We start from the raw sequence: 12,629 nt of genomic DNA on the forward strand, positions 1-12,629 counted from the left end.
TTTAAATTTAAAATTTAAAATTAAATCAATGCTCTAACTAAAAAATATTTAATTACAATATAATTTAAAATTAGATTTAATTGATATTTAAATTCGGGCAAAGATGTCCGAAAGAGACGCAAAACCAGCTTTACCTGGTCAAAACAGAGTACACAAACTGGAAATAAATTGCACGACTTCAGCATAGAACACTTGAGCACACCACAATTTAGGTTCGATGGAATTCAACTTTAAAGGTAGTGTTATCTGGCATTATAAAAAAGAGCAATTCATCCCCAGCGCAAAATCTCTGCGCCTTGCAGAATTTATACCAGCCTTCACCAAAAACACCCTGTCGAGGCCTGCCTGTGGCCCATTTGATTGTCCATTCCTCTGTGTTCCCATGAGGCAATATCATGTTTACTGATTGAGAACGGTGCCGGAGATGGTGAGTAACAACACCAGCAAGAATATGCTACAAAAAATTATAAAAAAATACTCAACTCGTGCATCGCGCGAAGGTTAAATCTTTCCATAAAAAAAATCGTATCAAATGTAGAACAAAAAATGATTAAATTTATGTATACACTTAAACAATAATATACATGTTAGTTGTAATACAATTAATCAATAATTTAATTTGTCGTTGTATTGTAAAGGGAAATTTATTGTTCATGAATCCATTATCGTGGGTCTAATAGGCAGTAATAGGATCTATAGAGATTAATAAGCTCACATTTACACGACAAAATGGCTAAATCACGAAAAGACAAGAAGTCAAGGCAAGTTTAGACCCCGTTTGGAAAAACAGTTTAATTAAGCGCTTATGAAGCGCTTATTCATAAGCTATTTTTAAAAATTTATTGAAATAAGTTGAAAATAAGCTGTACATAAGCATAAGCTGTTTCTCATAAGCTATCCTGAGTAGCTTATGAAAATAAGCTGAAAATAGCTTATCGCAGGTCATAAGTTGTTTGCATAAGCCCTCCCAAACACTGACATAAGAGCTTATGCTGTCAGATAAGCTTAAATAAGCTCTTCCAAACTGGACCTTAGTTAAGGGGTATCAATAGCATGTATATAGACTTGTCAAAAGAAGAGTCAAATTCAGACATTCATTGCTCATAAGTCTGTCACAATAATGTTCATATTAGTTGTGAGTAAAATTTCATGAAGCATACATTTTTATTTAAAATCAAGCAACCGTTTGTGGGAGCTGGAAAAAAAATGCTCCAAAGTACAGATAATGGGATTTTAATACAAAATAAAGGGAAAAATGATCAATTAATTGTGTTTTTTACATAAAGATAAATGAGTACAAATATATACTTGGCTCACATTTCTTCATTTTTTCCATTCTCTCTCAAACGAAAACTGCTCAATTACTTCTTGTGATGCTACTTCCATCTCCTTCAATTCCACATGCTACTTCTTGCTGATACTAATTTCTAATCCTCCTTCAATTCCTTCTTGTGATGCTAGTTCCATCTCCTTCAATTCAACATGCTACTTCTTGCTGATGCTAATTTCTTCTTCTCCTTCAATTCCTGCAAAAGATTTAATCACCAGATTTATTAGTCTCATAAAGAGAGAACCAGTATTTAAAATTTACAAACAACATTCTGATAAGCATAAAGCATATTTTTTGCACACCATAAACCATAAATAGATGGGTTCAACAAAAGTGGATTTTTGCACATCACAGTGTAGGTATATAGATTCTAATAAAAAAGAACAAAGGTAAATTAGCGGTCACTAAAACAAAGGGTGTTTTTGCATGACAATTATTAACACAAATGGATTCAGCACACAAAAAGTTCTAACAAACCAATACAGAAGAGGATAAAGATCAAGCAGAATTTGGTTTCATACATAATCCTAACATATTTTCTTTAAAAATCAAAGTTTTAAAACTTTAATTGTGGATAAGGGTGACAAATTTGAATTGTCCATAAGGGGGCGAGGTGTCCAGTGAAAATCTCACATAGAGGATCCATCCCCATCTCCATCTATAGAAGTCTTTTTAATATTAGAATCTAAATTGCCCCTTATTTGGGAAGAAAACTAATACAATTGCCTGGTGCTGAACTATAGAACTATGAACTATCATATGGAACATCTATACGTTTCTGTAGCCTCTGCAAGCTTTCCTCCTGAGGATTGGAAATTTCAATAAGGAAATTTGATGTTGCATAATTATAAAAATAGTGATTAATAGAAGGTGCTCCAGAATTTAATATGGAGCTCAAGTTTCTTGGCACCCAAAACATAATTACTTAATTAGACAACAATTGATTAGCTGTTAGGACAAAACCCCTGACTTAGTTTGGATAGGGGAGGACCATGTGCTGGGAAAACCGACCATTCAGAATGTTTATTCCACAGAAGTAACCACAAGGCCAATGGAATTGCAATGTAGGGCAGTTACTGTGTGAAGGAGAATTAAATAACAGAATCTATAGTCAGAAGGGAAGTTAGTTATGTTTCTATCTAAATTACAGTATATGATAGGAGAAGTTATGTTTTGAGTATTTTGTAAGTCTAGAAATATTATCTATAGAAGCCTTGGCTCTGGAATCTACTACTAAACAGTGTAATCAATGAAACTTCCCCTAGAATCAGAATTAGTGTTCTATCATTGGTCCAAATCAAAAGGAAGGAATTTGGAGCCTGATGTTAGTGTGGTTTAATCATGACTTCTGAGACAGGTTGCATGGATCTGTTTTGAAGAGTTAGAGGATAGATTTGAGGCAAGATTGCAGGCAAGTATAGAAGAGAAGTATTTGCTTAACCCGTGGATGCACGGAGGTTAAATCTTTCAATCATAAAAAATTTGTCACCCTTATGCACAATTAAAATTTGTCTTTCAAGCAGGCTAGTATCTTCTTAAAACTTTAAATGTCATCCTTATGCACAATTAGCCGCAGACTAAAAAAAAGTCTTCTCTTGCTTCATGTCGAATTTAAAGCTTCAAGCATTTTTCTCCAGAATCAGGTAGTTGGAGAAATAATAAAACCTGATATAAATCATTTTTGCTGGTAGAAAAGAACGCCAAGAGAGGAATAAAAAAACAGCAAGGAAAGGGACTACAACTATTTTAAAGAAACACCAAATATATATCATTAATAGATAAATATCCAACAGGTGCACAACACAACTCTAGGAAAAATATCTTATCATGATAGCTTAAACATGATAAGATACACTGAAATTTCCTTATTTTGAGCACTAAAAAGATCCCACAAAACTATATGTCCATAGCAGGTCTAAGGTCAGCATATTCCCTTTAAATGTCCAAGCATTTTGCTCTAACCAGAAACACCAGAACTGCTAATAAGTCACACATAATTTTTTTTTTTAGTAAATGCATGTAATTCTAAGGTGGTGAAAAAAATAGTGATGTTGCCAGCTCTATGCTCCATTCCGTCCTAGTCTAAAGTGTTTGCCATAAGCTACTATATTCATTTTGATATGCATACACTAACTACATTGTCAGTTATAGCAGGAGTTCCAAATCCTTTTACCTGCAAAAATCTCTCCAGAAAAAAAGTTTCAGTGTTATAAGGACACTCACCAGCATTCATGGTCCTAAGTTAGTTAGCTAACTGAAACAAAATCACCATCCTTGTTCAAAAAACCAGTCAACTATCTGAAAAAGAAGCACATGATAAAAACTTGAGGCAACATTCTTGATAGTGCAAAACACTTTTCAAGGAAACTGAGTGTATGGGCTAAACTCTTTAACACTTAATAAATAATCAAAGTTCATCAAGAAATAAATGATTCAAAACCCACCATTTAAAAAAATCAGGATATATCATATGGCAAAGTTTAGTCAAATACACATTAAAATGTCTTACACAGACAGCTCATTCAAGTGGTGTTGTGATTGGGAGCTCTCAAAACATAGATCTCAGTCAAGCATCCATTTCAAAATCCAGAGGGTAATTGGAGGATCCACAACAAATGTTTCATCTCCTCATAAAGTTGCATAGCTTATTGTACCTGCCAGAGAAGGTGACGAAAATTCAATACTGTTCGTATTTAAAATATTCATTTCATACAGCTATTCACTTTGGTATTGTAATGAGAATCGTGAAAGAGGAACTCTGGGTGATCCTTCAAGAACCTAAAAACATAGAGGCACCAAGAGCAAATTATGAGAATCAAAAGGACACATTGAAGGAGACTTTGAAAGCCACAATGCATAAGTATAAAAGTGGAAACAACACATCATATATTCCTAGTTCACCAAGACACATAAGTGTAGCAGTGTAGCTCATTGAATAAAGTTTCAAGGTGATCCTACAATGTTACAACATTCATCATTGCTGCAAAACTGAACAACAATGAATAACAACAGGGAAATATAGCATTGTACAAATCCTAACTTTGAACATCCACCGTTCATAAAATAATTGTCCAGGGAATCAAAAATGAGGACCACAGGCCCTCATAATTCATGGCTTGGCTAGTCAAACATAAACCAAAAGGTATATCAAAGAAAGTTCAAAGTAAAATCCAACATATTTAGATTCCAGAAACAATAGGATGAGTCTAGCATTTTATAAACAATATATGGGAAAGACACAAATGAAGAAGAATTAGCAGTAATAACTTGAATGATGTAAAATACTTATATACATAATAGAAACTTGATTAGAGATTTCAACTGGAGCATAGTCCGGTGATTACATGGATAGCCAAGCGATACATAAACGATGCAACAAAAATGATAAGGGTAAACTTAGAAAGCAAATGGAAGGTCTAGAACACGAAAATATGACAAAACACAAAGACATCCAATAGGACCACTACTAAATCTTTTAAGCTACATGACCAATAGCAACATCAACAACACTGCAATTAGCATCATCAAACTTAATCTTGAGAATTTCTCCAGCTTGAAGGCTATGCATGGCACAAAATCGTGAATTAGCAATTAATTTTGGGCATTAGCCTATGAATTGTAAAGTACCTATGTAAAGTTCCAACCAATTAAATTGAACAGAATGGTTTCTTCCAAACAATAATTCTGGTCCTAGCTGCTTGCCAAGTCTTGGAGGCATCTCTCCTGTGAGCATGTTGCTTTCCAACTACACCAAACTGGCATAAAATCATTCCTGTACATAGCAGGATCAGATCACAGTTTTCATCAAAGGATCAAATCATTGATTTTCTTTATTATAAAAATTCTTATAGGAATGCCTAGTTCAGTAAAAATATCACACCCAGAAAAAATTACTTATCTCATGCTCACCTTTTTTCATCTTATGCTTTATTTTCCTTTGATGAAGAATCAGCTACTATTTCTCTTTCTCCGGATTCAATTCTTATACACATAAGAAGCTCATATAAGCTTCTCCCCAAAATTGATTTCAGCGGTAGAATTGTAGAAGAGCTTCCAAATATAATATAGAACAGAAAAAACCATGAATTCCCATACCTTATAGCCACTAAACTCGGGTCAAGCTGGGTCTTAATCCTCACATTCTTGGACCCAGTGAGCTTCTGCACCTGCTTGGTGTTCGACGCGGACGGTTGGTTTGGAGAAATAGTCGAACACCTTAGGGGTCAGAAAAGAGGGTCTCGGCGGAGACGTTCATCCGGCGCCGAGTGACCGCTGCCGGAGCGACGGATCAGGAAGCGTAGTAGAATTATCCGATCCAAGTGTGCCAGGGTATGAAACTCGATCCAATTTTTATAGCAAACATCATCAACCAATCTCAGATATTCAAGCTCAAGGAGAGGGGCAAATGCGGTAGAGGGAAGATTGCAGAAGATTGCAATCTGCAGGAGGAGATTGGCCGTACCTGGCTACCTGCCCTACTTTGCAGCTGTATCGGGTTCTCCTGCATAGGTAATCGAAAAACCGCTCCAAGACCCGACCCTTGACCCGGCCCTTGCAGATTTCTTTTGATGAACAGTGCTTAAAACCCTCTAGCTTTAGTTAGTTATAGATTTCTCCTCTTTACATAAAAGCTACCCCTTGGCCTTAACATTTTCGGGTGAAAAACACGTGTTACCGGATCAAGGAACACACGCTGAATTCGTGTCAACATCTAGGACCGACAGTAGTATTTGAGACTGAACCATTCCATTTCTCAATTCTCACACTCTCAGGTATTGCCATTCATGCACCTTTTTCCACTTGCATTTTCGCCACTTCATGTTTCTCTTCATTTTTCTTTCTTTTCTTTTCCCTCATTGTAATTTCTACCTGTAACATTCTTCATGTGTGAACTGTGGTTCTCAGAAAAATGTCAACTTTTCTAGCCACAATTTATGAAATCTTTTCATTTTTCTCTTAGAAGTGGAGTTTCAATCATGCCCATTTCATATTATGTTGCATCTTAGTCAAAGTTCAAAACTTTTCTTGTTTCTGAGTCGCAATGCCTAGTCAATATGCACACATTTTGTGATTTTAGTCAACCCCACTGTTCCAATTTTATGTAGGGTGTTTTGGTTTGAAGATAGAAAGGAAATAACTTGGATTTATTTTTTTCAATATGTGCAGGAACTTTGAATTTATATCCAAATGTTGAATCATAGTATTAGTAATGAGGAGGCTCTGAGGAAGCAGAGAATTATAGTGAGTCTTCAGAATGAAATTGATGACAAGAATCACAAGTTAATGGAGATGGAGCATAAGCATAGTGAGACACTTGCTTGGGTACGTAAACACATTGTAGGGCTTGTAGAGAATATTAATAACAAAGAAAGGAGTCTGCTTGAAATGGAATGCAAGTACAATGAGTCTTTGAATATGGTGCACAAGTTGATGAATGAGAGAGATGAGTTGCATGATGGATGCCAGAAAGGTATTTTATGTTGGAAGGTGAAATTTTCATATGTATGTTACAGATTGAGATTGTTTCTTTCAGAAAACTTGCTAATATAAATTTTTCTAATAGGCACTTGTATTAGCAAATTCTACTTATTTTGGTTTGAAATTACTTTTTGCCAATGTGTCATTGCTTCTGTAAAAGCTACTTTAGTCATAAAACTAGGACTACTGAAATCAGTCACTGGATGCACAATTATATCTGTGCATCTTCTCCTTAGGCTATGTTTGAGAGTTTTTGAGGGAGGGCAGAGGAAGGCTGAGGGTAGGGGAAGGGAGGGTTAGCCCTCCCATTGTTCGGAAGCTCAAAATTCCAACAAAACCCCCAATTAGGGGAGTGTTTGTGAGTTGAGTTTGGGTGGTGAGGGAAGGGAAGGGAATAATAGGCGAATGAGAAGTCTTTCCCTTGTTTGGGAGATTTTAAAAGGAGGGATGGGTTTGGGGAATTTTGGAAAACCCTCCAAGACTCTGCCTTAGTTGTTTTGTCTTAAAAAAATCCCAAACAAGGGGAGGGATTCTCATAAGCCTTTCCCTTTCCCTTCCCTCCGCTCCAAAACTCAACTCACAAAGACACCCTTATGATTCAAGTCTTCCATTTTATAACTTCTTTATTGTGACACTCTTATTTCTCCTGCATTTGTCTATATATGTGTGTGTGTGTGTGTGTGTGTGTGTTGGTTTGCCTTAAAATATATTATTAGAATTTTATTTTTTAATACTGCTTGCTTTGTTTTCTTCTGTTGAACTTATGCTTAATATTTTCTAGAATTACACAAGATGAGTGTCATGAACTCTAAGATGAATGGTGACATGGAACGTTTGAAGATAGAAAATTGGCACCTTAGCAAGCAATTGGAGGACAGTAAAGCCCTAAATGATCGACAGGAGAAGAATTTCATAGAGGAGATTCAGAAAGTAAGTAATAGTCAGATTCTTCAGATGCCAGAAAATAAATCATTAGAAGCTTGTCTGGTTTTATATAATCAGATCCCCAGTTTATTTCTAGTATCAGTTTTATTTACTTGGTTGCATTTGAACTTTAGGCTCTTTTGTCTTCAATTAGACATTAGAAATGGTTATTTCAGTTACTTATAGAGTTGTAGTACACTCAGTGCCAATTTTGAGCAACACAAGCTGAGATTGAGATGGTTCTCCGAAGTCTTTATAACTTATGTTGGCTGGGAAAAATAACGTGAAATAATTTCTACTGATGTGGCAGTGATTTGGAAGTAAACTAGTTATAGAATCTCTAGATCTTGTGTGTTATAAACTTCCACTTAGATTTGACATGCACACTGATACGAAACTAGAAATGAAATTCTGACGACTGAGATTTCTATTGAAAAAAATTCAAGAGCTCTCAGGTCTTACAAGAAGACCAGAGCAGTTGCTTCTCCTAGAGAAGGAATATTATGGTAGCACCGCGGGCCAGTGGCTAACCAAGCTCAATTTGTAAATAGAGTCACTTTTAAGTGGTTAGTGGTGAGGCTGTTAGACTGTTAGACTGTTAGAAGTAGTTAGGGCTGATGAAGAGTTCGAATTTGAGTTTCTCGCCATGACTCAAAGTTGCACAACAGAGCTCTAATACCACCAAAGAAAAATTGACAGAAGAAATGAAATCTCCTTTCATTGATTAAGAATGAATGTGATACTTCAGTTAATATGCACTCATGAGACTATTGAATTACATTAGACTCCATTACATGTTATCATATCTCCTAACCTCTAAGTCTTAACTACCTGCACGGCTGCACCAGAATTAGTAACTGAAGTGACTGACCCATTCGCTAGTACTCTTAGTTGCTAAGTGCCATTGATAGCTTTTTTAATGCATTAAATCCCTTTAGTTTAGTTAAGTGCATGGCTTGATTAACACATAATGTACAATCACTAATAATATAAGAAAACTTTATTCTTTTCCTTTTCATTTAGATTATAAATCATTTCAAATTTTGATGGTCAATATGGTTGTCTGCCCGGATACTTAATTCTATTTAATTTGTTATTTTCATTGAATGATCTTCTTTCTGATTTCCCAATTTACTATGACAGTTGAAAAGTGTAATACAAGATCAGTGTCAAGCAGAAAGTGGTGGCAATTTGAGCGCTCAAATTACTAATTTTAGAAATCAATTAAAGGACAAAATGGAACAGTTGGAGCTCGTGGAAAACCTAAATAGTTCCCTTGTAGTTAAAGAGCACCAATATAAACAAGAAATACTTGATGCTCGTAAAGAATCTCTAGATGTGAGATTTTAAACCTCCTTAATGAATACTCTTTTGCTAAAATCTGTCTGATATGTGAATAGATGTGAAGTGTAAGTTTATTTCTTGCAGAGTTTAAAAGACATGTTCAGAGGTCGATCTCAACTTGGAATCAAGCGAATGGGAGAGTTAGATCCCAAACCTTTTCAAACTTTTTGCTTGCAGAAGTACTCATGTGAACAGTGGCAGGATATATCTGCTAAGTTATGTTCATCATGGGAAGAGAATCTGAAGGATTCAGCTTGGCATCCTTTCAAAACAATTGAGGTCAATGGCATTCCACAGGTACATGATTATGAATTTTCACTTTGAATCAAATGGCTATCAACTTTATTTCCTTCCTGAATGTGAGAACATCAATACCTTAGTATTTGATCTTTAATATCATATGAGTACTCTTAAGCATCACAAAACAGGAAAGAGTTTAAGATTGCTCAGTTGCACATGTCAAGTAATTATGTTAACTATAACGAAAGTGTGATCCTATTGGAGGAGAATTAGACTCAATAAATGCTACTGATACTACTTTTCTAATCATAAAGCTTAAAGAATAAATAGAGTAGGGTTATCAGAATTCAGGCTGAGTAATAGTTCTAGAACAACCATAAGTTTTCGATGATTTGATTTGAGGCTAATTTTTGTCAAAAGTATAATTTGTAGTTTTTTGATGCAAGAAAGGGAGATGGCATGATTAATCTAGTTGTTACTTGTAGTTCCAAAGGCTTCTTGCTTTTGTAATGGAGTGCCCAATTATAAACCAGAAAGCATTTTCCTCATAATGGTGGAGTCATAGATTCTAGATTTCTGATAACTTCAGGTAGTATTAGATGAAAATGACGAAAAACTGAAAGGATTGAAGAATGAGTGTGGTGAAGTGGTATACAAGGCTGTGGAAAATGCACTGATGGAAATGGAAGAATACAATTCAAGTGGAAGATATGCAATCCCTGAAATTTGGAACTGGAAGGAGGGAAGAAAAGCCACTTTGAAAGAAATTATCCAATTTATTATCAGGCAATTGAAGATTCACAAGCGGAAAAGGAAGTATTAGAACCTCTTCTCTCAGGCCTTGTAAGTATTTTTAAATATCATTCACCATTCACCAATACATTATTAGACAATTATGTTACAGCATGAAATCTTGATTGCCCTTTATGCATTTACATTAGGTGTATGTGAATAACTTGAAGTGATTAAAGTTTCTGTCTTTTTGTCTAACAGCTAAAAAGAGTGGCAGCAGCAGAACACGGGTGAAAGAAAAGATGTCTCAAATGTATAGAAGATCAGAAGAAAGACTTTTTGTTAGAAATGAGAACCTTTTTTCTGATAAAATCCATCTGTATAGTTTGCTGCTTTCGAAATCAAACTTGCTGCTACATTTACTTGTCTATAAATATGTAATTACTAACAGATAGGTTTCAAAACTCAACACTCTCCCCATGGGCATGGAGTGATTTGGTTGTAGTTGATAACAAACATTTTCAAATATTAACCCATGTTTAGCATTGTCATACATATTTATTACTCTCTCCGTTTCAAAATAATTGTCCACTTAGGGAAAAAAAAGTTTGTTTCATAATAATTGGCCACATAAAATTTCAAGAAAACATATTGCTATTTTTCCATATCATATGAGAACAATAAATGTGGAGAGATAATAATACACTACAAATGATAAACTAGGATAACAAATGATAACATTTAAAAAGTTAACAATATGTGTGTTTCTTCTCTTTTTGGACAGTTATTTTAAAATGGAGGGAGTAAATAATAGGTTTAATTATAGTTTTGATCCCCTTAATTAAAGTTTTGAAATTTTGGTCCTCCTAGTATTCTAAGTTAGTAGATTTGGTCCAAGTCCCTCTGGTTAAAGACAATCGAGTTAGGTTGCTATCTATTGCTTTTTGCAATTTTTTCACTTGTTTTTGGTGAAACTATATGGCTATTTAGCTTTAATGATAATATGGGTGGATTAAAATTTACTAATCTGAGTTAAGTCATCTTGAGTTTAACCGACAGAGTTTGGTTAAAAATGTGTTATATACCTTGTTCAACACCAAAAATATTTGCACAATATTAAGTGTGACTTAATGAAAGTTAACTAATCAAATCAGCCCCAACAAATCTAGCGAGAGATCCAAAATATGAATCTCTTCAAAGAAAGAAACATCATGAAACCACAAATTCATCAAGATAAAAGTACAATGGGATATTTCAACGCATTACATAAGATAGATACAAAGAGGTACATGTAATAATAACTGTAACAATGATGCGAAAAAACGCCTAAGTTAAAGAGTAAATCTATATACCACAGGACACCCAACAAACTCATTGCTCATAGTCATTTTGCAGCATTATGATTTATGACCCAACATATAATATTTTTGGCCCAACTTATGTCCAACATGAATGTTGAATTCTTCAAGCAGCGAAGAGCAAATTGCTACGTAATCACAATCTCTGCGAGCGTTTGGAATGGAACTTCCAAGTTCCAACTACAAATTGCTTATGGTGGTTCTTTACCATGGCGATCCAAATTGATTTCTTTCCCGTAGACAACACTAAAATGTTCTTCCAGAGAAAGGTTTCAGTGTGGTAGATGTAAGTTAAGTGCGTGATGGTGTGAGTAACATCTATGACAGAGCACAAAGAGAAATATACTTCTAAAAGACTCTCTGACTATCAAGGCCCCGTTTGGATAAACAGCTTAATTAAGCGCTTATGGTCATAAGCGCTTATGACATAAGCGCTTATTCATAAGCTATTTTTAAAAATTTATTGAAATAAATTAAAAATAAGCTGTGTATAAGCATAAGCTGTTTTTCATAAGCTATCCTGAGTAGCTTACGAAAATAAGCTGAAAATAGCTTATGGCAGACCATAAGCTGTTTGCATAAGCTCTCCCAAACACGGGCATAAGAGCTTATACTGTCAGATAAGCTCAAATAAGCTCTTCCAAACTGGGCCCAAATCAAATTCTAGATTATATAATTTATTTATATAGTTTGTGTAAAATTGCTACTTTAAAATTATCTAATCATTTAGAGTAAAATACACTCACCCCCCTTAAGGTTTGCAAGAATGACACTCCACCCCATTCTTTTTTTAAATCTACACTCCACCCCATTTTTATAAAGGCAAAATTTAGTGACGAAAACAAATTCGTCACTAATAAAAAATAATTACTAATTAGTTAAAATTTAAATAAGTTTAATGCATATACACTATCATACATTAATTTATGAAAATAATTTTACTGAATTAAATTTAAAAAAACAATCCACTCTGTCTGTTAAGTCCACGTCCCATCTGTCTCCAAATCATATTTCTCACCACAAACGGTCACCACCAAGCCTTTGCTCCCTTTAACACGACGGCCACTGTCCCAGAATGTGAAACCCCATGACACCACCATGCATCAAAGTTTTGTTGCGACCTGAACCATAGAACGTGAATCGCACATTCCCAAAGCTAGTTCAACTACTTCTTGTGAACTTCACCCCCTTTAAGTTGCAAGCGAACGCTCTGTTAGTTTAAG

At 34.9% G+C, this 12,629-nt stretch overlaps 1 protein-coding gene and 1 long non-coding RNA gene across 5 annotated transcripts; one reads left to right on the forward strand and one right to left on the reverse strand.

Moving 5' to 3' along the window:
• Positions 1–1,145: 1,145 nt before the first annotated feature.
• Positions 1,146–5,886, reverse strand: LOC130722112 (uncharacterized). Of its 3 annotated transcripts, XR_009013780.1 has the most exons (6): positions 5,426–5,879; positions 5,240–5,311; positions 4,958–5,102; positions 3,840–3,984; positions 3,554–3,628; positions 1,146–1,526 (listed from the first exon to the last, which is right to left on the reverse strand). It is a non-coding gene; the product is annotated as an uncharacterized LOC130722112 (long non-coding RNA). The 3 variants fall into 3 exon arrangements; XR_009013781.1 differs by lacking the exon at positions 3,554–3,628 and having other exon boundaries at positions 3,840–4,108; positions 5,426–5,886; XR_009013779.1 differs by lacking the exon at positions 3,554–3,628 and having other exon boundaries at positions 5,426–5,870.
• Positions 5,887–5,917: 31 nt separating this feature from the next.
• LOC130722111 (factor of DNA methylation 1-like) lies at positions 5,918–10,594 on the forward strand. 2 transcript variants are annotated; one of them, XM_057572741.1, is made up of 7 exons: positions 5,918–6,102; positions 6,497–6,800; positions 7,590–7,738; positions 8,876–9,070; positions 9,161–9,373; positions 9,906–10,159; positions 10,310–10,594. In XM_057572741.1, the coding sequence occupies exons 2-6, from the start codon at positions 6,518–6,520 to the stop codon at positions 10,137–10,139; spliced, it is 1,074 nt and encodes a 357-aa protein (XP_057428724.1). In that variant the 5' UTR covers positions 5,918–6,102; positions 6,497–6,517; the 3' UTR covers positions 10,140–10,159; positions 10,310–10,594. The 2 variants fall into 2 exon arrangements, with proteins under 2 accessions (XP_057428724.1, XP_057428725.1); XM_057572742.1 differs by lacking the exon at positions 8,876–9,070.
• The last annotated feature ends 2,035 nt before the right edge of the window (positions 10,595–12,629 follow it).

This window comes from Lotus japonicus, chromosome 6, assembly GCF_012489685.1.
Source record: "Lotus japonicus ecotype B-129 chromosome 6, LjGifu_v1.2".
Classification (NCBI taxonomy): Eukaryota; Viridiplantae; Streptophyta; class Magnoliopsida; order Fabales; family Fabaceae; genus Lotus; species Lotus japonicus.